The 26058-nt window shown below is 40.2% G+C and overlaps 1 protein-coding gene across 1 annotated transcript in view; it reads right to left on the reverse strand.

Annotated features, from left to right (window-relative positions):
* SIDT1 (SID1 transmembrane family member 1) overlaps positions 1 to 26058 on the reverse strand; it is a 91047-nt gene that overhangs the window by 29530 nt on the left and 35459 nt on the right. The window contains exons 4-10 of the mRNA XM_035000155.1: positions 22791 to 22836; positions 19908 to 20009; positions 19206 to 19289; positions 17327 to 17414; positions 16063 to 16134; positions 15544 to 15637; positions 5509 to 5552 (exon numbers count right to left, since the gene is read on the reverse strand). Coding sequence (XP_034856046.1) covers positions 5509 to 5552; positions 15544 to 15637; positions 16063 to 16134; positions 17327 to 17414; positions 19206 to 19289; positions 19908 to 20009; positions 22791 to 22836 — 530 coding nt within the window. The remainder of the gene's footprint in view (positions 1 to 5508; positions 5553 to 15543; positions 15638 to 16062; positions 16135 to 17326; positions 17415 to 19205; positions 19290 to 19907; positions 20010 to 22790; positions 22837 to 26058) is intronic.

The following is a 26058-nucleotide window of genomic DNA, read 5'->3' on the forward strand; positions in this document are numbered from 1 at the left end:
TGATGATGATTGATGTTGAGCATCTTTTCAGGTGTCTGTTGGCCATCCGGATGTCTTCTTTGGAAAAATGTCTGTTCATGTCTTCTGCCTATTTTTAAATTGGATTATTTGTGTGTGTTTTTTTGGTGTTGAGTTATATAAGTTCTTTATATACTTCAGATAAAATTCCTTATTGGATAAATCATTTGTAAATATCTTCTTCCATTCAGTAAGTTGTCTTTTTGTTCTGTTGATGGTTTCATTTGATGTGCAGAAACTTTTTATTTTGGTGTAGCCCCATTAGTTTATTTTTGCTTTTGTTTCCCTTGATCAAAGAGACGTATCTAATGTTGCTAAGGCTGATGTCAAAGAGATCACAGCTTATGTTTTCTTCTAGAAGTTTTATGGTTTTAGGTCTCACATTTAGGTCTTTAATCTATTTCGAGTTTATTTTTGTGTGTGGTGTAAGAAGACAGTGGTTCAGTTTCATTCTTTTGCATGAGTGTCCAGTTTTTCTAGCACCATTTGTTGAAGAGACTGTCTTTTTCCTTCCCATTGTATATCCTTGCCTCTTTTGCTGTAGATTAATTGACCATAAAAGTGTGGGCTTATTTTTGGGTCCTCTATCCTGTCCCATTGATCTACGTGTCTATTTTTGTGCTAGTACCATACTCTTTTGACCCCTACAGTTTTGTAGTATATCTTGAAATCTGCAATTGTGATACCTCCAGTTTTGTTCATCTTTTTCAAGACTGCTTTGGCTATTTGGGGTCTCTTGTGGTTCCATACAAATTTTAGGATTATTTATTCTAGTTCTATGAAAAATGCTGTATTTTGATAGGGATCAAATCTGTAGATTTAAGCTCCCTCTTTTTAACCATTAACCTATGTCCTTTTATAAAGTTGTAATTAAAAAAATATTAGATGTGTAAATAGTAAGTGCAGAATGACACTAAAATCATAAAACCCAGAATTTTTGCCATTTTGGTGTTACTGAGAAGCCCTCTGCTATGAGAAGTAGAAGTGTGCATAGGAAAATGCTTGAGTTTGGTTATGGTAGGAGGTTGAAATGGTTTGTGGGAAGCAATGTTTTCGTGGGAGTAAACAAAGGAGAAAAAAACACAAAAGCTAAAATCAAAGCAAGTGAGCAAACAAAAACAATCACTGTTTTGTTAGGTGAAACTTCATTAAAAAGCAAAAGCCAGCTGTGTGGGTCTGTTCAGACTTGGATGTGTTACTGACTTCGATACTCAGCTCTGGCTCATCTGCAACACCAGTGATTCTATGATGGACAAGAACATCAGGATTTTCATGGGCAATACAAAACACAAAGATGTTTTAACTTTGTGGACTTCTATAGGCACAGTTTAAATATGAGATTGGCCAACACGGGATAACAGTATTCTATTAATTTTTCTAACGTCTAAGGCCTTCACTGACTGCAAAAAACCAAAGCGTCATCTCCCAAACTTCAAATATACTTGATGCTCCCAGAAGGGGAGTTATATTTATATTTAACTCTATGGTATTTAGAAATAATTAAACACAAAATATCAGTTTATAGGAAAGACCAAGATGTTCTGGGTGGGAAGAAGTAAACATATAAAGTTGTGAATGAGCTCATCTTAATGAAGAAACTTGTTCTGGCATCTTTTTTTCGGAGCATGAACCCTTTGCCATCTGTTTACTAACATTGAATAAGATATGCTTGCATGCTGGCTTTTTATGTTAAGTGCTCAGTGTGAGGAGGAAAACTTCATTTTGAGCATGTTTGGATCTTTCAGGGACTTCATATTTATAATCGTCCTGCCTTCTTCTGTCTCTGGACTCAGGAGGTTGGAAGCTGAAGAAGGAGTCAGAAATGATGCGAACTCACTGCCCAGAAATTTCAGTTTTATGCCAATAGGCTACCTATCCCCAAAGTTTCAAAAGTTGAGGAGAGAGTTCCAGTCCAAGACGGCAACGTGAGAAGACACTGAACTCACCTCCTCCACGGACACACCAAATCTACACCTATTTATAGAGCAATTCCTCCTGAAGAACTGAGGGCTGACTGAGCAGCTTCTGCACAACTAAAGATAGAAGAGCAAGAAAAATAAAGACGTGCTAACGAAGGGCCCTGTAGGAACTGCTGTGGTAGGGATAGTTCTGAGGGACCGTGAGCAGCTTTGTCTGCCTTGGGGCACAGACAAAAGCCATGGTTTAAAAGGGCAACTAGAATAGAAAAGATCCAGCCTTAGAACTCCACCAATGGTGGGAGAGCTACTGGAATTCTCTCTGCTGGGAAGAGCAGGCAAGGGCCTTGATTCACCGTTCCCCTCCACCTGGATAGTGTACAGGGGAGCAGGTCCCTGGTCCTCCGGGCGTCAGAGCTGGCCTGCCTCCTCAGTGCATGTTAGTTTTAGAGCTTCTCTCTTCAGAAAGATAAATAAACTTTAAATATAAACAGGGACACCTGGGTGGCTCAGTTGGTTAAGCATCTGCCTTTGGCTCAGGTCATGGTCCCAGGGTCCTGGGATCGAGTCCTGCATTGGGCTCTCTGCTCCGCGGGGAGTCTGCTTCTCCCTCTCTCTCTGCCACTCCCCCTGCTTGTGCTTTCTCTCTCTGACAAGTAAATAAATAAAATCTTTAAAAAAATTATATATATACTTATATATATGTATAAACAATATATGTGAAGCTTTTCTATTCTATTAAAATTTGCCACCAATGTTAAGCTTATCTATTAAAGACAATGTTTGTGAGGGGAAAAAAAAAAAGACAGGCATCCCAAGTCCCCAATGACAAGCTGGGTAAAATCTCCTCTGTTTTGGCATTCCTTTTAACCTATCAATACTCCATGACCACACTTCCAGATTTCAGCATGGAGAGGAAGAAATTCAAGTCATGCTCACCTGGTCACTTTCTCATTACCCCCACCCCCTTGCTATCTTCCTCCCACCATCCTACTGGGCTGAGTGAAGTGGGCTTCTTCTCTTTTGCAAGAGTTTTCCTTGCCTCATCTTCTTGTTGTGGTAGCATTTGACCTCTCCCTTTCAGATGTCTCGGTCCACATTGATGTGAGTGGGACACCATGCCAAGTCTAATGGGATCCTCCTTCCCTTTCAGACACTGCTTCTAGCATTTTCTGTGGCTACCAGCCCCCAGGGCATGCCCTCTAGCTCTGAGCTCCACTGATTTTCCTGTAGCCGCCATAGTTACGGGGATCCTGGCCCTTGGGAGAGAAAGGCATTTCTGTATCCTTGCTCCTTGGCAAAGGTTCCTCCCCTGAAATGTCTCACCTTAGCTTTCAGCTAAATAGTGTCCCTCACTTGCTTCTGTCTCTTGGTCCAGGCTGGTTTCTCAGTGCTCCCTTTGATGTGCTTAAAAGAGTTGCTAACTGGTTCTTTCCTAGGGGAGAGTGTGTATTCTCTGTTCTTGTCTTCAGCATCTAGGTCTTGTCTCACTTGTTGTCATATACCATCTTTCTGATACAGCCTGTCTGCATAACAAAGGCTCCTGATTCTCCCTATTTCAAAGCCTTTGTGGTGAAAAATCCTATTCCCTACTTCCTAACTAAGCTGGGATTTCGTTCAGGTATCCTCACCTGGCAGTCTGTGTGTTTAAGTCAGATAATCTCAGTTAGGGGGTAGAGGTGGGGGGAGCATTTTGCCCCCAAGAGGACATTTGGCAATGTCTGGAGACATTTTTAGTTGTCACGAGGATGGAGTGTACTAGTGGTTTCTAGTAGGTAGAGGTGAAGAATGCAGTTAAACATCCTACAGTGCACAGGACAGCCCCTAACAACAAAGAATGTGGAAGTAAAGCAGAGTCGGGGGAATGGCGGGGAAAAGGACCAGGGCCACCAGACTCAGTTAACCCTAAAGCCCACCCTTCTGCTCAACTTGCAAGGAGAGGAGCCCCTTTACTGTTTAAGCATGTTTTGAGATCTATTTTGTTGTTATTTGCAACCATGTGAATCCTAACTGATGCATCTTTACTCTTTCTTCCTGCCTCCCCACCTTCTTCCCTCCCTTCTCCCCCTCTCTCTGTCTTTCTTTCTCCCTCACTTCCTCTTTCTCTCTTCCTTCCTTCCTTTCCTCTTTCTTTCTTTCTCTTTCTTTTTTCTTCCTTCTTTTCTTTCTTTTCTTTCTTTCTAATCAGGCTTTCTAAGTTCAACTGAGACCTAAAATAAGAGCAAAACTTGGAGAGCACTAGAAGAAAAAGGATGAGATCCAGAGAGAAGACAAATTCATTTTATGAATACAAGGGAAAGTAGGACTTCGGATTTTAAAGACCCTAGAGCAGGTGTCCTTTCACAGTCTTTCATACTGCTAGTTGAATGTTATCAAAACCAATTGCCCGGGTGGCTGGAAAAATAAACATGCTGGCATTGAGAAAGACAAAAAAATCAAAGGATGGCAGGAGAAGCAGCCCTCCAGCAGAGTGAGAAATGTTCCTGCTGGGTGGGCAGGGGATCAGTTTGTGTCTTTCTAATATTCTATGGGCTCATTTAAGTACAGAAAACACAGAACTAAACATCTGCTGCATGTGACTTAAAAATCAAGTCTCATTTCACCGTTCCTTTTCCAAATAAGCACTATATGCCAAAGAACTTATGAACACTATCTCACACTGATTTAGACTTTTCAAAAATGAGGACATTTACAAAAGGTATAAACTTCAGTTATAAGATAAATAACTCCTGGGGATATAAGGGGCCGCCTGGTGACTATAGTTAGTGCTACTGTACTGTATATTTGAAAGTTCCTAAGAGAGTAGATCTTAAAAGGTCTCATCACAAGAAAAAAAAATTATAACTGTGTGTGGTGATGGGTGTTAACTAGACTTATCATGGTGATCGTTTTGCAATATATACAAATATCAAATCATTTGGTTGTACACCTGAAACTTATACAGTGTTACTTGTCAATTATTTCTCAGTTAAAAAAATGAGGACATTTAAATTTTTTCAAGTTTTGATAAAAAGATCAGCTAATCGAATTCCTTTGTTCAAATTATCAGACTGGAGGAAAGGGCATATTACTATGGTTGAATAATCAGTTACTCTGGATTTCCCGAAGTTATTATACTCTTTATTACACTGATTAGTCTCAAATATTTCAGGTTTTTAGCTACTTGAACAAAAAAACCTTTATCTCAATTTGGGAAAAGTGAACTTTGTATTAGAGTTGACACAATAAATTCTTATTGTTCACAAGTCAGTTTGGGGATAACAATTTACATCCTAGAAAAGATTAAACTTAAAAAAAAAGATGAATGGCTGATAAATGGGCTATGGGTAACTGCAAGGGATACTCCGAGCAAAGGTTCTTAGTATGAGCTCCATATCTCAGTAATTACCAACTATGAAAACTGGTTCTCACTAGCTCTGCTTTCTCTAGAAAGACTGCTGATTAGATTACTCTGTGGGATAGGTACCAAGGGAGGGTTTGGAAATTATGAAAGGCAGAGAGACAAAAGAAGTACAAATGGGATGTTGACAAATACTCTATATCATTTGAATTTGAAAACAGGGGTTTTTCTTACCATCACTGGAACCAAAGCTTCCATCGATGGATTTTCTTTTAAACCTATAAACAAGCACACACACATGATTCTAAGACAGTGAAAACCTCAGCATTTTACATTTATTCCCCATAGACTTTGTTGCAGATTTGTCTGCTAGGATCTCTTAAAAATGAGCCTTTGCATGTGGAGAAACTGGACCTCTGATACTTTGCTGGCAGGACTGTAGAATGGTGTAGCCACTTTGGAAAACTTCGGCAGTTCCTCAGAAAGTTAAACATAGGCTTTCTGTGTGGCCCAATTCCACTCCCAGGCATGTATCTACATACATAAATTCATTAATCTATTTTCAGATTATTTTATTTTCAGATAATTCACACATCATAAAATTCACCCTTTAATGTGCATATTTCAATGAATTTTAGTATGTCCACAAAACTGTGCAACAATCACTATTATCTAATTCCAGGACATTTTCATCACCCCCCCAAATTAAAAACCTATTAGCAGTCACTCCCTAATACCCACTTCTGTACATTTCTGACAACCACAAATCTACTTCTGTCTCTATAAATTTGCCTATTCTGGAAATTTCATATAACTCATACTATCTGTGGTCTTTTTTGACTGGCTTCATTCATTAAGCATAATGCTTTCAAGGTTCATCTATGTGGTAGCATGAATCAAAACATCAGTCTTTTATGATTGAATAATATTCCTTTGGATGGATACACCATGTTTAATTTATTTGTTTACATTTGATGGACATTTGGTTGTTTCCATGTTTTGGCTATCATGAATAACACTGCTATGAACATTTGTGTACAAGTTTTTGTGTGGATACATGTATTAAATTCTCTTGGGTATACCTACGTACGGAAGTGTTGGGTATGAGGTAACACTATGTATTTTTTTTTCAAACTTTTCCACAGTAGCATTATATCAGGAACTATTTTATATTCCTACTAGCATTGTATAAGGTTTCAATTTCTGCATGTCTTTCCCAACTCTTGTTGTTTTCCATTAAAAATTACAGTCAACCTAGTGGATAAGAAATGATATCTAATTGTTTTCTTGATTTGCATTTCCCTGATGGCTAATGATGTTGAACATGTTTTCATATGCTTATTGGCCACTTGTATATCTTCTTTGGATAAATAGCTATTCAAACCCTTTGCCCATTTTGTTTACTTTTTCTTTGTATCATTGGCTTATAAGAATTCTTTATATAGATACTAGACTCTTAACGGATATATGAGTTGCAAACATTTTCTCCAGTTTTGTGTGTTGTATTTTCACTTCCTTGCTAGGCCCTTTAAAAGTACAAAAGTTTTGGGGTGCCTGGGTGGCACAATTGGTTAAGCACCTGACTCTTGGTTTCAGTTCAGGTCGTGATCTCAGGATTGAGAGATGGAGCCCCGTGTTGGGTTCTGTGCTCACTGGGGAGTCTGCTTGAGATTCTCTCTCCTTCTGCCCTTCTCTCTCCTGTTCTCTCTCTCTAAAATAAAATAAATAAATCTTTAAAAAAAAAAAAGCACAGGGGCCTCTGGGTGGCTCAGTTGGTTAAGTGACTGCCTTCGGCTCAGGTCATGATCCCAGGGTCCTGGGATCGAGCCCCGCATCAGACTCCCTGCTTCTCCCTCTGCTGTTCCTCCTGCTTGTGCTCTCTCTCTCAAATAAATAAATAAAATCTTTAAAAACATTTTTTAAAAAGCACAAAAGTTTTAATTTTGATGAAGTATAATTTATCTTTTTTTTTTTAAAGATTTTATTTATTTATTTGACAGAGAGAGGCAGCGAGAGAGGGAGCACAAGCAGGGGGAGTGGGAGAGGGAGAAGCAGGCTCCCCGCAGAGCAAGGAGCCGGATGCGGGGCTCGATCCCAGGACCCCGGGATCATGACCTGAGCCGAAGGCAGACGCTTAACGACTGAGCCACCCAGGCGCCCCTATTTTTTTTTCTTTTGTTACCTGTGCTTCTGGTGTCCCATCTAAGAAACTACTGCCTAATCCAAGGTCACAAAAGATTTATACCTCTGTTTTCTTCTAAAGTTTTATTGATTTAGCTCTTATATTTGGAACTTTGTTCTGAGTTAATTTTTTTTTTTAAGATTTTATTTATTTATTTGACAAAGAGAGACAGCGAGAGCAGGAACACAAGCAGGGGGAGTGGGAGAGAGAAAAGCAGGCTTCCCGCTGAGCAGGGAGCCTGATGTGGGACTCGATCCCAGAACCCTGGGATCATGACCTGAGCTGAAGGCAGACGCTTAACGACTGAGCCACCCAGGCGCCCTGAGTTAATTTTTTTAAAAAGATTTTATTTTTTAAGTAATCTCTATACCCAATGTGGGCCTTGAACTCATGACCCAAAGATCAAGAGTCACGTGCTCTTCTGATTGAGCCAGCCAGGCACCCCTTGTTCAAACTTTGTTCTTTTTCAGGTTGATACCCAGTTGTCTCAACAACATTTGTTGAAAAGGATATTCTTTTTCCATTGAATTGTCTTGGTACCCTTGTCAAAAATAGGATCATAAATGTAAGGGTTTATTTCTGAACTCTCAATTCTGTTCCATCGATTTATATGTCTTTCCACATGTCAGTGCCAGAGTTTGGATTATATAGCTTTGTAGTAAGTTTTGATAGGAAGTGTAAGACCTCCAGTTTTGTTCTTTTTTTTTTTTTTTAATGACTATTTTACCTATTCTGGGTCCCTTGCATTTCCCTAGGAATTTTAGGATCAGTTTGTCAGTTTCTGTAAGAAGGTCAGCTGAGACTTTGATAGGGATTGTTTTGGATCTACTGTAGATCAATTTGGGGAGTATAACCATGTGTTTTAGTTTCTGTTGCTGCTATAACAAATTATCACAAACTTAGTGGCTTAGAATAATACAAATTTATTATCTTATAGTTCTGAATGTCAGAATTCCAAACTGTGTCTTATGTGGCTAAAATCAAGGTAGCAGACAGGGCTGTATTCCTTCTAGGGGCTCCTGGTTATCCTGGTATCCTGGGGGATTATCCTTTTCCTTGCTTTGTCTATCTCCTAAAGGCTGCCTCCACTCCTTACTCGTGGCCCCTTCCTCTACCTTCAAAGTGCACTGCTCCAGCCTCTGCTTCCATCATCACATCTCCTCCTTCTGCCCTTGACCCACTGCTTCCCTCTTAAAAGGACCCTTGTGATTAGATTATACCCACATGGATAACCCAGAACAATCTCCATAATTTTATCACATCCGTAAAAATCTCTTTTTGCCATGTAAAGTAACATGTTCACAGGTTCTGGATATTAGGATATGGCCATCTTTTGGGGGCCGTTATTTTACTACACCATCTTAATAATATTCAGTCTTCCAAACCATGAACGTGGGATATCATTCCATTTATTTAGGTCCTCTTTAATTTCTTTTAAGGATGTTTTGTCATTTTCAGTGTACAAATCTTATATTTAATTTGTTAAATTTATTCTTAAGTATTTTATTATTTTTAAAAATATATATTTTTTTATTTTAGAGAGAGAGAGCGAGCAGGGTGGAGAGGGGAGAGGGAGAGAGAGAATCCTCAAGCAGACTCCCTGCTGAGCGAGGACCCACCCCCCTCCATGTGGGGCTGGATCCCAGGACCCTGAGATCATGATCTCAGCCAAAACCAAGAATCAGACACTCATCTGACTGAGTCACCCAGGCGCCCCAAGTATTTTATTATTTTTGATACTATTGAAAATGGAAATGTTTCTTAATTTTATGCTTGGATTGTTCATTGCTAGTGTACAGAAATACAACTGGTTTTTGTATATCAATCTCATATCCAAAATCTCGATGAACTCAAGTTTCTTTTTGGAGGTGATGAAAATTAAATAGTGGTGATGGTTGTTGCAAAGTGAATATACTAAAAACCATTGAACTGTATACTTTAAAAGGGTGAATTTTATGATCTGTGAATTATGTCTCAGTGAAGCTATTACTAAAAAAGCCAGGTATATCATTTGGAAATGTCTGTCAAACATTGAAATGTGAATTACTGTCCTATGTCAAATGAGCCTCTCTTTTGGATGTGAGGTTGGAGTCAGGGAGGAGGAAAGTTAGGGGCTAGACATGCTTGTGCTTTGGTACATGCTCTTAACTTTCAGACAGCTACTCTAGAAGTTGCACACTCCTGATCCTGGTATGTTTGGTGGAAGAACTTCTCTTCATAGCTCTTTTTTTCCTAGACACAGCAAACTCATCCCTGCCTCAGGGCCTTTGCTATTGTTCTCTGTCTGGGCCACTGTCTCCCCACATCCTCACATGGCTGGCTCCTTCTTGCTATTAAAGTCTTGCTTCTGAGAGATCTTCCTTGCTGAACAAATCAAATCTAAAGTAGCTTCCCCAATCCAACCATTCTCTATCACACTACAGTGGTTTTTTTTTTTTTTTCTGCCACTAGCTGAAATTATTTGCTTTGTTAATTGCTTGCTTGCTGATGTGTTTCTCCTCTGTACAATATAAACTCTATTAGAGCAGGGATCTAGACTGTCTTGTTCGCCACTGCATCCCTAAACTCTGGGACAGAGCCTGGCACATAGGAAATGATAACTAAATATTTGTTGAATGAACAAAGCATATTATTAAGGAGAACAGTTACAATTTGGCCCAACTGTTCTAGCTGGCAAATGAGGCTTTGGCAAAGTCTCTTTTTTAAAAAAAAAAGTTTAAAATTTTAATTCCAGTATAGTTAACAGTGTTATATTAATTTCAGGTGTACAATATAATGATTCAACAGTTCTATACCTTACCCAGTGCTCATGATGGTGAGTGCGCTCTTTAATCCCCTTCACCTGTTTCACCCATTCCCCCCACCCACCTTCCTTCTGGTAACCCTGTTTGTTCTCTATGGTTAAGAGTCTGTTTCTTGGTTTGTCTTTCTTTCTCCCCCCTCCCTTTGCTCATTTGTTTTGTTTCTTAGATTCTACACTTGAGTGAAGTCATATGGTCTTTGTCTTTCTCTGACTGACTTATTTCATTTAGCATAATACTCTTTAATTAATGCTATTGCACTTTTTGGGTAAATACCCGTAGTGCAATTACTGGATCATAGGGTAGTTCTATTTTTAACTTTTTGAGAAATCTCCATACTGTTTTTCACAGTGGCTGCACCAGGTTGCATTCCCGCCAACAGTGCATGAGGGTTCTTTTTCTCCACATCCTCGCCAACACTTGTTGAAGTCCCTTTTTAAAACAATCCTAGTGATATTAACTGGCAAGCAATTTTATGGACTCATAAAAGATGATGTGTTTGTACTAACGGGCTTTAACCTACATTTGCTGTAGGTTTTGGAGCTGACAAAATTCTTCAGTAGAGGAGTTAAATGATTTAGAAAACTAGGCTGAGGCAGGCAGTATCCCATGAGCAAAGGAGAAAATAGTAAATGAGAACTATGCCAGATTGATTACAAAATGGCTACATGTCCTCTTGTATTCAGCTCCTTAAATCGAAAGTTGGAGTCTGTATCTTCACCTCTTGAACCTAGGCTGGCCTCATGACTTGTTCTGACTAATAGAGGGGAGAAGTGATATCATGCCACTGCTGAACCTACGTCTTAAGGGGGCCTAGCACTCTTCTGCCATCTCTCTTGGAGATACAATAAGCCAGGGCCAGCCTGCGGGAATTTGAGAGACCAAGTGCTGCTGGGGCTGGTCTAGAAGAGCCAGCTCCTAGCTGACCTGCCGGGTGATTGTACTCTATGACCACACCCAACTGAGATCTCTGAGCCCAGTCTGGATTAGCAGCAGCATCTGGCTGACCCAGAGATTTGTAAGTAAACTTAAATATTTATTGCTGTATGCTATTGGAGTTTTTATGGTTGATTTTTATGTAGCATTATCGTGGCCATAGATAACCAATACAAGAATCAAGGGAAGGATGAATACTCTCAGGATTGTGCAGTTTGAACTCAATGTCTGGCAAGGTGGTTGGGAGAAATGAATAAGAGAACATATATCCAGGGCGCCTGGATGGCTCAGTTGGTTAAGCGACTGCCTTCGGCTCAGGTCATGATCCCGGAGTCCCGGGATCGAGTCCCGCATCGGGCTCCCTGCTCGGCAGGGAGTCTGCTTCTCCCTCTGACCCTCCCCCCTCTCATGTGCTCTCTCTCATTCTCTCTCTCACAAATAAATAAATAAAATCTTAAAAAAAAAAAAAAGAGAACATATATCCAGACGTGGACGGAACTGGAGAGTGTTATGCTGAGTGAAATAAGTCAATCAGAGAAAGACATGTATCAAATGACCTCACTGATACGAGGAATTCTTAATCTCAGGAAACAAACTGAGGGTTACTGGAGTGGTGGGGGGTGGAAGGGAGGGGGTGGCTGGGTGATAGACATTGGGGAGGGCATGTGCTATGGTGAGTGCTGTGAATTGTGCAAGACTGTTAAATCACAGATCTGTACCTCTGAAACAAATAATACATTATATGTTAAAAAAAAAAAAAGAAGATAGCAGGAGGGGAAGAATGAAGGGGGGAAAATCGGAGGGGGAGATGAACCATGAGAGACGATGAACTCTGAGAAACAAACTGAGGGTTCTAGAGGGGAGGGGGGATGGGTTAGCCTGGTGATGGGCATTAAGGAGGGCACTTATTGAATGGAGCAGTGGGTGTTATACGCAAACAATGAATCATGGAACACTACATCAAAAACTAATGATGTAATGTATGGTGATTAACATAACATAATAATAATAAAAAAAAGAAAAAAAAGAGAACATATATCCAGTGTTTGGCCCAGGGTGTGCACATTTATTGTAGTGGCTCCTTAAATACTTGTTGAACGGATTGTGGCTGGGAATGGGAGGGGAATGGGGTTTAGGTTCAAGTCAGTACAGCTAATACTTTGGATTCTTAGCTCCCTGAGGGCAGGAGCCATGTCTCTTATTCATGTTTCATTCTGATTTCCTAGCATGTACTGCAAACCCCAGATGTATTAATAATAAAGTACAGGGAGCTCATCAAGCAAATGGCATTATGCTCCAGGACTGGCTTCATTTGGTTTTGTAGAAAACTGTTATTTCTGCTGAGTTCAATGAGGGAAGAATTCTGTTAGCGTTTTCCCTTAGTCTGTCCTCTTATTAAGAAGGCCAAATAGGGGCGCCTGGGTGGCTCAGTCAGTTAAGCGACTGCCTTCAGCTCAGGTCATGATCCTGGAGTCCCTGGGATCGAGTCCCGCATCGGGCTCCCTGCTCGCTGTCTCTGTCTCTGTCAAATAAATAAATAAAATCTTTTAAAAAAAATACTAGTACTTATTGTAGGGCATTAGATGAGATAATTTGCTCAGAGGGCTCAGCATGGTGCCTCTTAAATGTCAGCCATTATGATCTAGTAAATTAAGTAGGCTGATAATTGGTTAATGTATATACTTTCCAGATATATTTGCCTCTACACTAGGGATTTTGTTTTTAACTTTTATTAGAAAATAACTTCAAATTTACAGAGAAGTTGTAAAAATAAGAATAAAATATAAAACACCCAAATACCCTTTATTTAGATTCACTTATTGTTAGCATGATACCCCATTTGCTTTATCATTCTGCATGTGTATAATATATGTGTGTGTGTGTATATATATACACACACATTAAAATATATATATATATAATTTTTTGAACCATTTGAAAGTAAGTTGCTTATGTAATGAACTGTTATTCCTAAGTATTTCCATTTTTTTTTTAAAGATTTTATTTATTTATTCATGAGAGGCAGAGAGAGAGAGAGAGAGAGGCAGAGGGAGAAGCAGGCTCCCAAGGAGCAGAGAGCCCAATGCAGGACTCGATCCCAGGACCCTGGGATCATGACCTGAGCTGAAGGCAGACACTTAACCATCTGAGCCACCCAGGCGCCCTAGTATTTCCATTTTTTTAAAGTAAGCTCTATGCCCAACATGGGGCTCAAACTCATGATCCCGAGATCAAGAGTTTCATGCTCTACTGACTGAGCCAGCCAGGCACTCTCAATACTTCCAAAGAATAAAGATATTCTGATATTCTCTTCCTTAACCACAGTGTCGTCAGATTCAGCAAATTTAACATCAATATGATACTCTTACCTAATCTGTCTGTATTACAATTTTGTTAATTGATTCAATAATGTCCTTTATAGCATATTCTTCTTCTAGCAAAAGATCCAGTCTGAGACCAGGTGTTGCCTTTAGTTGCCCATATCTCTTTCGTCTCCTTCAATCTAGACCATTTCCATGGCCTTCCTTTGTCTCTGAAGACACGTTCTAATAGAATGTTTGTCATTTTGAGTTAGTTCAGTTTGTCCTCAGGATTACATATAAAATATGCCTTTCTGGCTGGAATATTGCATACGTGGTGCTGTCTCCTCAGAGTGTCCCATGTGGAGGCACACAACATCCATCTTCCCCTCGCTCACATTAATTTTGATCACCCAGCCAATCCTGGTCTGAGTTTCCATTGGAGAGTTACTATGTTTCCCTTACAACTAGGAAGCAAATCATGGGGATACACTTTATGGCAGTGCAGTACCTTGATTCTCATCAGATTTCCCTCGTATTTTAGTATCCACTGATGATTCTTAATCTATGCAAAATGATGATTTTCTAATGCCAGCACTCCTTCCATATTTTCCAGCAGCTTTTGGCCTTCTGATGTAGGCAAGAGTCCTCCCTTACATTGTCAGCATTTGCTAATGGCTTCCTTCCCTAATGCGTACTACGTGGTTGGCGCCTTTGGATTTGTATCTGGAGGTATTTAGGTCCTCCCTCCCTCCCTCTCTCCCTTCATCAATTTGGATTCACAAATTTCTATTTTTCTCAGTGGTTTATAAATTTATTATTCTTAATTATTTTGATGCTCCATTTGTGCCAGATATGGCCAGTGGTAGTCCCAGGGTTTTAAAATTCAGTTTCTCAACGGAAACGCTCTGTGAAGGTCACAGAAGAGAGTTATTTTTTGAATCCGAGCTAGGCCTCTACCCTGAGACAGCTGTATTACTGTGGTAGCCGGGAAGTTTTCCACCAATGCTGTGAGCTTGCCCGGTAGTCTGAAAACTGTGTGCCGAAAGCTCTGTGCTTTGTTTTCTTTGTGTGTTCAAGACAGGAATGAACATTTGTTTATTGTAGGCCTTCTGCCATTTTTTGTAGTTGCCTCACAGAGACCCCAACAAGGTACAGGATTCTCAGTGTTAGGGCCTGCTCAGAGATGCAAGGAGAAACCGGGGCCCTTTTTATTATGGACTCCAAACTCTTGGGAAGGGCAATTGTCTTGGTCAAATTACAGTACCATCATCTCCTTTTTTTCCTCTCAAGGGACATTTTACTGGAAAATCGATGCTATAGTAGTAAGAAAGCAGCTGCTAATACGGTACCAAAGCACATCACTCCTGCTGTTTAGTATACCTTGAGATTTATTTCAGGCATTAATTTACTTGTTGATGGAATATTTAAAGCTATTAATGGAATATTTAATGTTTCTCCATATTGGGAAGAACTCATCATTTCCTACATTCCATAGGATTTACGGGATTTCCTGGTCCAAAAAATAGCCACGCTGTCTTTCTGTTGAGGTTTTATTAACTATGAAAAGAACTAACACTCTACCAGCACTCACTCTGTGCAGGACATTGATGTGAATACTGCAGTTACACAATTCTAGGAGGGAAATTGTTATTATTATTATTTTTTAAAGATTTTATTTATTTATTTGACACAGAGAGAGAGAGTACAAGCAGGGGGAGCAGCAGGCAGAGGGAGAGGGAGAAGCAGGCTCCTTGCTGAGCAGGAGGCCCGATGCGGGGCTCGATCCCAGGACCCTGGGATCATGACCTGAGCCAAAGGCAGACGCTTAACCAACTGAGCCACCCAGGCACCCCTCGGAGGGAAATTATGCTCTCATTATGGTGAGTAGGAAACTGAAGCACAGAAAGATTAAGTAATCAGCCCAAGGTCACACAGTTGGTGCTTGAGGTAGAGTTGAATCTGGTCAATATGGCTCTAAAGCCTAATGCTCTAATTCCTATGCAGAGAAGGCAAAGGGGATTAACATTTCTTGATACTCTTGACTTACCTGATACAATGAACAAGCACAATAAGCAGGAATCCGAAGTAGAAGAAGAAGAAGATGAAGAGACTGATAAGGATGGAATTCACATCAACAGATCCTGAGGGAAGAGAAACAACTTTGGTCAGGGTGTCCTCAGGAGAAAAGAGGACCATGTTTGGGACAGGACAGCTTCATGGGCCCATCTCCATCATACCCATTCTGAAGTCCTAATATATTTCCATTCAAAGCAGCAAAACTGCAGGAGGTCACCCCGACATTATTCACAAATGGCCACCTTTCACACTCATGAGTTGCCAGTGGAAGGTAAGGAAGGGACTTCCCGTATACAACTTCACAATTGAGTTCCCTCTCTTTCTGGAAGAGATTTAACAAAATGCTTTGATTCTCTCTTCTATCTCTAAGGTAAATAAATACCAGTTTTCTTATGATGTTTCTCTGGAAGGATGGCATTAGCATTGATGCATATGATTGACTTCCTCACATAGAAATTTTTCTCCTTTGAATCCTAGAGGCAATACTGACCTTTAGTGGAAGGAACAATGGTCACTTTAAGGTTCTTTGTTCGATGTAGATTCCAGGTTTGGTTCTCCTTTTCTGGTAAAAAAGAACAAGGCACAATAGATCAGATATTTGGTTCTTGGCCTCTCATCTGAACGGTCGTTCAAAAACTGTCCACAATTAGCTCTGGTTGCTGAATTTTCTTGTAGCAAGAACTAGAGGAAAATCTAACCCCCAAAGCTACAAACCATCTAATACCCCTTTGGGCTAAACCTTCAATTTGGCCTTTGCTTGGGTGTATTTTGATAGTATTGAAGCAGTGAGACTGCAGCCCCCCTTCTGGAGTGAAGAAGGCTCGGCTCATCCTCTGCTATCCATGTGGCTCAATATGCCACAGACATCTGAAGAAAACAGCTACTAAAATAAAAGCTGTCTCATCTTTTGGTTTGCACTATTCCAGCCAGTGAAAATTTGTTTTTTGTTATATAGTCATAAAAGGACTTGTAGTTTACCAAAGGACAATGGACACCGGCAAAACTCTAAACTATATAGTTAAGAGATTAAAGAATACATAAGCAGAAATTTCACCCAAATGGCAAGAGAACGATGTATACTCAGTAGTAAACACCCTCCGTGTTAATCACATGTGGCTCCTCAGCTGCTGGGGGAGGGGTCTGTGTTTTCAATCAACAGCCTATTCCATTCCCACAGTAGTTCCTAAGTAGTGACCCATAACCATTTTTACTATGCCTAAGAGCTCACACAATGCCTGTCATGGGGATAAATTGTCCACTTTGCTTTCTTACCATCTTGCCAGGTATAAAATTTTGGCAACTGAAATTGAGAACTCTGAATTTTCCTTGTACGTCCTTGTGGAAATGATGACTACTGATAAATACAGTGGCTCATTACTGTTGGCTACCAAACGGATCTTAGAAAGTGGACCTTGATATGCTGCATAAAATCACTATTACATAATAGCAAATATTTGTTGAGTAAAAGGCCAACTGAGTGAGTAAACCTCACGTGGTCTGAGGGAGCAGAAGACTTTGAAAAGATGTAGGGCACTAAGTGACATCCTGTCGTATCAACAATAGCTTTAGATTGATCATTTTCTTCCTTATATATATTTTTTCAAATATCTCTCAGACTGCCTGGCAAGTGACTGCTGATGACCCTCAGTGAGAACTAGAGATGGTAGTTAGAGGCCACTGTGAGCTTTTGCCTTCCCTCCCATTCCATTTCATTAGGTTTTTCTAAGTAGCAAGCATTCCTCACTATCTCTTACCCTGGATAAAGAAAGATCCTCCACAGGCATAATCTTCAGGCTTTATCACAAATACCACGAAGAACTGCTTGCTTGGAAAATCCTTCTTCTGCATAAGACATAACAACTTGTGATAGCAAGAAAGGATAGCAAAAGGGGAGAAAGTCCGTGCTGGTGGGGGTGTGAACAGAGAGGAAAGAGAAGAAAAGTGAAGTTCACCCCTGCCCCCTAATTTCTTAGAAAGAACCTTCAGATACCCATGATTTACATCAGATTTTATCCACAATAAAATAATTGTTACATACAAAAAATTCAAGTACATACACTATTCTAATTTCAATCTATCTTGTGTCCACTTAGGTGCTTAGAACTGTAATAGGTCCCATGTAAAAAGTATGTTAACAGCCTATGTTTAATAATTAATACTTGTATACTATGTTTTTAAAATTAGCATACTTTAGAGTGTTTTAGGTTCACTATATTAAGTTTTTATTATTTAAAATATAATGATAGGGGTGCCTGGGTGGTTCAGTTGGTTAAGCTTATGCTTTCAGCCCAGGTCATGATCTCAGGGTCCTGGGATCGAGCCTGAGTCTGGCTCCCTGCTCAGCGGCGGGGGGGGGGAGAGGATTCTGCTTCTCCCTCTCCCTCTGCCCTTCCCTGCTCCCTCCCCCGCCGTGTGTGCTCTTTCTCTCTCTCAAATAAATAAATAAAATCTTTAAAAAATAGAAAATAAAAATAATCTAATGATAAATGACTTTCCTAAAAGTCACACAGCCACAATTAAATAATTTAGGTTAGGGATGCAAAGATTTAAGTGAGGCGACCTGAGTTATAGTCCTGGCTTTAACTTTCTCTAAGTGTACTTCTCTGTGTCCCAGTCTCCTTATTCAGGAGTGAACAAGAACAGATATTTGGCATATCAAAACTGAGGCACTAGGAAATTAAAGCCTAATAGGGCTTTTTACGTTTGATAGCTAAATTATAATTAACCTCTCTTCATTCCTTGTTATTTAGTAAACAGTATCACCTTACCCTGGAGAACAGACCAAGTTGTAAGTAACTTAAGTAAACACCACCCTAAAGGCAGGGACAGAATCTCTTTGAAAATCTACTGACATGATATATGTTCATTTTTGCTATAAAACTGTCATTGAAATAATAATTTAATTACAAATGACAAAAGGGCAAACCGCTATACACATGTGGTCTATATTCCTTTGAACTTATCCATTCTATCCAGAATGGAAGTCCTCTTTTGGTTACTGTTATAGGTATACAGAGTATTAGGATACAGAGTATTAGGATACAGAGTATTCAATTCCTTTTAATAGATCAAACTTCACACTAAATTGGCATCCCCCAATGAGGAGATTGGTATCTCATCTTACCTCTCTAAGCAGTCTGTCAGATATATGTTCCACTGCATCATGGGTTCCTAAGACTTCCCAAGGGGAATGGCAGAGTAGTGTTGTCCACCATGGCCTGGGCTTTGATTTCAGGAGAAGCGATCTTTGTTTTATTTTGTTTTACTTATTTTTACTCTTATTATTTTAAATTTTATTTATTTGAGAGTGAGAGAGAGAGCACGACTGGGGGATGGGGAGGAGTAGAGGAAGAGGGAGAAGGAGCAGACTCCCCACTGTGCAGGGAGTCCGCAGCGGGGCTGATCCCAGGACTCTAAGATCATGACCCGAGCTGAAGGAAGATGCTTAACTGACTGAGCCACCCAGGGGCCCCACAATCTTGATTTTAAAACCCATCATAAAGGAAAGCTATCCAAGGCACACAGTGAATGATGATACCTTCTGGATGCTGGCCCAACAGGTGACCTGACTGTGTGTTGTGAATAAACTGTGTATTGTCATTGACAATAGTGACCCCAGAAGTGATGTCTCACCTGTAGTGTGATGGCAGCTTTCTTGGTCATAGACTGATAGACACCATTAAATTCCACATTGTGGTCGAGATCATGCACTGGGCACTGTGATGTGCATGAAGGATAAAAAAAGAAAGCATCACTAAAGCCATACTATACACACCACGCATTCCGCCTGGATCACAGAGCAAGGGGTTCCTTACTAAACCCAAAACCAGGAAACATTTTCTCCAAGAAAAGTCACACAACAGTCCTTCTAAAACTTGGTGCCTTGTCTTCTAAAATTCTCTAAAGGTCACTTTATATCAAAAAGAACTGAAAACATTGTCTTAAAGTTTATAACACCTTTCCCATTTTTTATTAACACATTATGAGACAGAAATGGCCTATGGTTACAATAAAAATTTTAAAACCTAGAATAAACAGTAGGTTTCTATGTTTCTTGAGCAGCCCACAATTTGGTCTTCCATATTCTTTGTCATGATCCTCCCTCCCTTCCTTCTTTCCTTTATTTTGGTGAGGAGTCAACTAGTCTCCATCTCCCCAAATCAGTGTCTCCAAACAGATTATCCACTTGTGTGCACAAGATACTGATTTTATTATTTAGCAGTTTTGCAGGAGATACAGGGTAAGAGGACGACATGGTCCCCACCCTCCTCTTTCATTTATCCTGGGACAATATTATGCTCCATATTGAAAGGTTCACAAGTTATTAAGACTCACCGTGATATTCTGCACTGAGACAACAGAACATGGATAAGCCATTTCAGACCTGACTTTAATAATAACTGAGTCCACATCATCAGGAAATTTGTATAGAAAATACTGAGAATAAGAAAAAGAAAGAAATGATTTGTTAATATTAAAGAATGTTTACAGTTATGAATTCAAACTGGTTTTACAATCTCCATTAATTCAGTCAGCCATTCATCTCACATATATTGAGCAACTGCTGTGTGCAGGGCTCTAGGCTCTGAGCCAGATATTAGGCATACAGCAGTGAACAAAACAAGGTAGCCATTTCAGACAATGTTGTCATTTCATTTGTTAGCATTTCTTTCTCAACTAAACTTTCCTGTACTTCATTCCAGTTTCTGCTTAAGAAGATCCCCCCAACCCTTTGAACTAGGGATATTCAAGATGTAACATGAGACATTTACTTCTATGTGATCATTTTGAAATAGGAAGCTCCACATTGAAAAGCAGATAAGCCTGTTCTTCAAGATTCTTTTTTTTTTTTAAGATTTTTTATTTATTTATTTGAGAGAGAGAGAATGAGAGACAGAGAGCATGAGAGGGAGGAGGGTCAGAAGGAGAAGCAGACTCCCTGCCGAGCAGGAAGCCCGATGCGGGACTCGATCCCAGGACTCCAGGATCATGACCTGAGCCGAAGGCAGTCGCTTAACCAACTGAGCCACCCAGGCGCCCTGTTCTTCAAGATTCTTAACAACCTTCCTTTAGGCAAGAATTACCACTAGACCTACCCTGCGCCTAGACTTCTTGCTAAAGAATCTGTTTCCTGGCTGGAATATAGCCAGACAATATTTACATTCAAAGATCAAGCACTACTTCTAGTGCCTTGAAATATGTTCACAATTTGGAGCAGGCTGAGATTTCTTCAAAATTATTTCTCAGGTATCATCAGAATCAGGAAGTATTTATAATAGAAAGAAGTTATACCAATTTACCTAGATTAGATTATGAATCCACTGTTGGTAACCCTGACTTTTCAACATGTTGCCAATAAATGAAGAAAGGAAGCTTCTGTCCAATAACTATAAATGTGGTAACTGCTTGAGAAGCTTGACATTAAGATTTTGAGGACACCAGCCAAAACAAGCCCAATATCCTAGGACTCTAATAAATCTATCAGTTTAAAGGAGAGGCAAGACATGTTAAAACTTAATTCTGTATTCCAGCATCCTCTTTACTAACCTTATACTGAGAACCAGAGCAATAAAAATAGAATGTTGTCCAATAATCCACAACCTTCTGATGGGGAAAAAAAATAACCTCAAGATTAAGGAGTGTCATTAACGCTGCAGTTTGGAAGTCTGTTCATGCCTTGTAACAGATGGCAACACTCCCAAGAACCCACTTCATTTGGACCTTTCATTTTGGAGCTTGATTCAAATACATATAATACAGGGCTCTTCCAAAGGTAAATGCTCTGGAATTCTCAAGAGGTATTTTTGGTTCTTAGAAAAGCCGAACTTTGTAACCCAAGAGCATTACTGTGATCACCGTTAGCAACAGGAGTATCATATATATTCCTTTTTTTTTTTTTTTAAGAAAGAGAAACTTTTTTTTTTTTTTTAAAGATTTTATTTATTTATTCATGACAGACAGAGAGAGAGAGAGAGGCAGAGCAGGGAGCCCGATGCGGGACTCGATCCCGGGACCCTGGGATCATGACCTGAGCCGAAGGCAGACGCTTAACCATCTGAGCCACCCAGGCGCCCCATCATATATATTCCTATATACTATAGGAGTTGGTTTTGTCACTGGGTGGCAGTGTATACGCAGTGTGGAGGCTCTCACTGATGGGAAATCTAGCTCCTAAAAGATGTGTGGGAGTTGGCTCATACAGGTTTGGAGAGCCAATTGCACACATCTCTTCCCAACTCTGTATTCAAGGACATCATGTTGGCAGCTTGAGATTAGCCAGAATAGAAGTATTTTCACCACAGAAATGGGCAAATGCTACAATTCAGGAAGTTTCTCTCTGGGAACTGGTTGTTAAATATTTACCAGCAAGTAAATGTCTGTAATCGAATTACACCAGTATCCATATATATGTTAATCCCAGTTTTAGCATATCCAAAACAAAAAATTAAGTAGCCACGTATGACCTAAGCTGTATTACAGCCTGCAGAAGATTTACAAAAAATATCAGGACATTAAATAAATCTGTTATAAACTTGCTATTGCATAGACTTTACTCTTTCAGAAGCCAAGAAAGAAAAAAGGAAGGTAGCTAGAAGTGTCAACAGAAAAGCGGCTTAAATCAAAGTTTTCAAGTATTTATTCTGTTTATGATTATGGTTTAATGGAGAACACAGCACAAATATCTAATTCTTCTCATGTCAGCATTCCTGGTCTCTCTTTATGACAGGAATAACTAATTTATTCTACCCATAACGCTGTGGAAATTAAAGTCTGTCTTGTTTTTATTGCATTTCTAGGTCAGTTTGTGTACCTGTATTGTGTTTGGCCTTCCACTCCCTGGCCCCCCAGCACCCATTTTGAGTACAAGGTCCATGAGGGCAGAAGTTGCGTCTCTTTCTTCTTCACCTCGTATCCCCAGCACCTAAGACAGCCTAATGCTGTCCTTGGTGCATAACAGGCATGCAATTTGCTAAAAGTTGAGCCAACGAACATCTGCCAACAGATGTCATGCCTCCTATTTCACACCAATTAAGGTGAAAAGATTAAACGTTGTGTCTAAAATCCCAGTAATATGAACAACACGTCAAAAATGCAAATATATCACAAGTTGTAAAAAGTCAAGGGCAACACTGCATGCTGACTCTGCCTATTACTATGGCTTTTTGGAGGGTATTGTCAACAGGTAGAATCACGATAACCTTGAAACCCTTCACTTACCTGAGGTTGAGAGGGGCTGGCAGTGAAGTGAAAGGCAACATTTGTCCTGAGAAATGTACGTGGGAGAGGGAAAAGGGGGAAAAGTGAGAGAGAAGCTAAGTTAGCAAGCAAAAATGATTTATGTAAAAGAAAACCATCCGAAAGTCAATGTAAGGAAAGCCTTATCCTTTGTGAAATGAGTTCTAGTCCCATCAAACTGACAAAGTAAACAGCATGAAGATTTGGTTTCAATTCTCAAGAATGATAAAATTGGGGAGAGGATCGATTTTATGTCTTTATATAACCATGATGTCATACCTATAAAAGTAATTACTTGTTTGCTTTTGCAGACACTTTTGCCCTTTGGGTTCTCTTAAGGTTTTACAACCAAGCACAGGGTTTGGGTGTCAGAAGTGGGCTGAAAAATAGAAGAAAGGAAGGCTTGAGGTCCTTTTGGATAATGTAGGTCGCACTACAAAATAATTTGGATGTATCCATGCCAAGAGATCATTATTTTAAATGTGGTGAATACATCATCACCATGGGAGGGGTGCTGGGGCTTGAAGCATACTCTTCCTGCCTCCAAGCACTTCTCCAATTGCCTGCCACACCAGCTAAAATTTCTGTCCAAGACTGTGTCCTCTTCAGTTTACGCACTGCCTTCTAAGGCCATCCTCTAAAATGCAAATACCCCCAAAAGAATATAATGAAGCTGTTTTCTCTCCAGTTGGTAATTTACTGTGAACTATTTTTTTAAAAAATATTTTATTTATTTATTTGACAGAGAGAGAGAGAGCACAAGTAGGCAGAGAGGCAGGCAGAGGGAGAGGGAGAAGCAGGCTTCCCGCTGAGCAGGGAGCCTGACGTGGGGCTCGATCATGACCTGAGCCGAAGGCAGACGCTTAACCGACTGAGCCACCCGGGCACCCCTTACTGTGAACTATTTTATTAGATATTTTTGTTCTTCTGTGAAAGACAGCCTGAATCCTGCCCTGAGGAAAGGCAAGTGTGAAGAGCTTGTGGGAAACACACCCTTGTAGTACAGAAGGCTGGCTGGCTGGCATGAACACACGTGAACCGGGTTAAGAAGCTGGAAAACACAAAGACAAATTGGTTTTCTCTACAGTTTTGTAAGGGCTGTTTTTGGCCTTTTGCGCTTTCTGGCTCCTGCCTCATCGTTAGCCATGAAGATGGCTCACACAAGCCCACTGCATTCTCAGTGCTGCCACCTGGGGACAAGTCTGTCCCCACCCCACCAGTCTGGCCTGCATTTCAGGGAACCTGAACCTGAACTTGTCCTGGGGCCCCTTCCCAACTTCATGCCTTGGTGCTCCCTGAAGAGTCTTCCTCTCCACGAATTTTCCTTTTATAAAAGTTAGAACAGTTTAAAAAACTTTACTGAAGATTCCTTTATAAAGGACATGTCAAAACATTTAACAAGAAGTTTATAATTGGAGGCGTTGTTTAGAAGTCATAAAACTTGAGTGCTATTTCTAAATTTAATGACCAACAATTTTAGGCTGTTGGCAGACTGGGTGCAGAATTTAGCAATGGGTGCAATTTTTTATGTAGCTACTCCCAACAGAAATGATCAGTGTCAAGGACTGCTTCTGTTGAAGTGCAGTTAAAGACTTGTGGCCCAAAGTCAGCTAAAGAAGCCAAAGTCAGTGTCAAACGCAGTTGTATGTTGACTCCTGAGATTCCAAGACCAGAGTCGGGACCCCTGTGCTGCATGTGGCTTGGGGGCTCCCTCTCAGCAGTGTGGTGTCATCTGCTGTTACCAGGGCAACACGGGGCCTGAGTTCGGTTCAGTTGCCAGGTCAGGGGAAAGAAAAAGACACTGATTTTCTTGGCTAGCAACAGACAGCAGGAGATTTCCAGATGCAACCAGTTTTCTTTGGCCAGAAATTTCTTTTGTATACTCCCTTATCATTTGAATTCCAGTTGTAACACTGAATGTATGGGCATCAATATGATTTTTTTCCCTTGTTCTTTATGTTTTCCTTACTGGTATAATACATACAAACCTCAAAACCATTATTTTCTTTAAGACTATAGCATTTAAGTCCTCTCTTTCTGCAGAATCAACAGTGTATGCAAAATAAACATTGTGTCTGTTGCAGATGAAACATGTCGCTTCCTTCCCCAGGGGGCCCTGCCACAGGTTGGGGAAGGTTTATTTATAAGAGTCGTTAACCAATAGAACAAAGCTAATTGAGACTCCTGCACAACTTTAGAGAAAAAAAAGCATAAAATCTTCAACCTATTTGTTTAAACAAATTAAGCACAGGAAACAAATACTTATTCGATAAATAAGAAAAACTCAAAGCTGACTTTGTTCCCTTGTTTTGCTTAGTTTGAGGGAGAGGGGAAGAGAAAAGGACCAGATGGCGTCCAGAGAGCTCAGTGTGCAGATAAGGGAGACAGGAGAAGAAGAGTGAGAGGAGAAATCCATACAGGAGAGTAATAAAACAGAAGAACAAGGAAAGGGGGATGGGAAGAGAGGGTGGGTGGGAAGAGAGGCAGGGATAAAAGCTAAGTTGTTTTGGGGGTGAGTACCAGAGAAGACTGTGAGATTCCCGGCATCTTCTTCATCCTGTGATAGCCAGCCCCTGGCACAGAGCCCAGTGTGTGTGCAAAACCCCCACTTTGTTTGCTGAAGGAAATTATGCCCTATTATTCACTTGGACTATCGACTTCAGAATATCATTCCCTGTTATCTCCTTACTGCCATCTGTTATGAACTCCCTTCGCTCACCACAGCCCTTCCAGCAACCCTCTGATCATGTGTAACCTTCCACTTCATCGCTCTGGTCTGAGTATAAACTCTGCATGCATCCTTTCTTTCCTTCTCTGGGACTCTGCTTCTATAAAATTCAACGTCCTATAAATTTTATATATCCTTGGCTTATAAATATATACTAATAGCAACCACTTTCAAAATAAATTAAAAAAAAACCCACCCCAAAAAATGCCTCCCCTTTTTCTGTATCTTGCTCCTTTGATGTCATTCTCTATCCTCCCTCTCCTTCACAAACCAGCTTCTTAAAATCGTATTCTGCTTTCATCCCTCATTCATCCTTTCCTCTCCTCACTGCTGTCAGGAATTCTTTCCCCACCATCCCCCTGAAGTTGCCTTTGCTGAGGGTAATAATCACCTCCTAATTGCTAAATCCAGTGACTTCAGCCTTAACTTGACCTCTCTGTGGCATTTGACTCTGATGACCACTCCCTCTGGAAACTCTTTCCTCCCTTGGGCTCTGTGACACTTGCTTTCCTGGGTTTTCTT

The sequence above is a fragment of the Mirounga leonina genome, unplaced genomic scaffold (genome assembly GCF_011800145.1).
Source record: "Mirounga leonina isolate KUSES-001 unplaced genomic scaffold, KU_Mleo_1.0 Mir_115, whole genome shotgun sequence".
Classification (NCBI taxonomy): Eukaryota; Metazoa; Chordata; class Mammalia; order Carnivora; family Phocidae; genus Mirounga; species Mirounga leonina.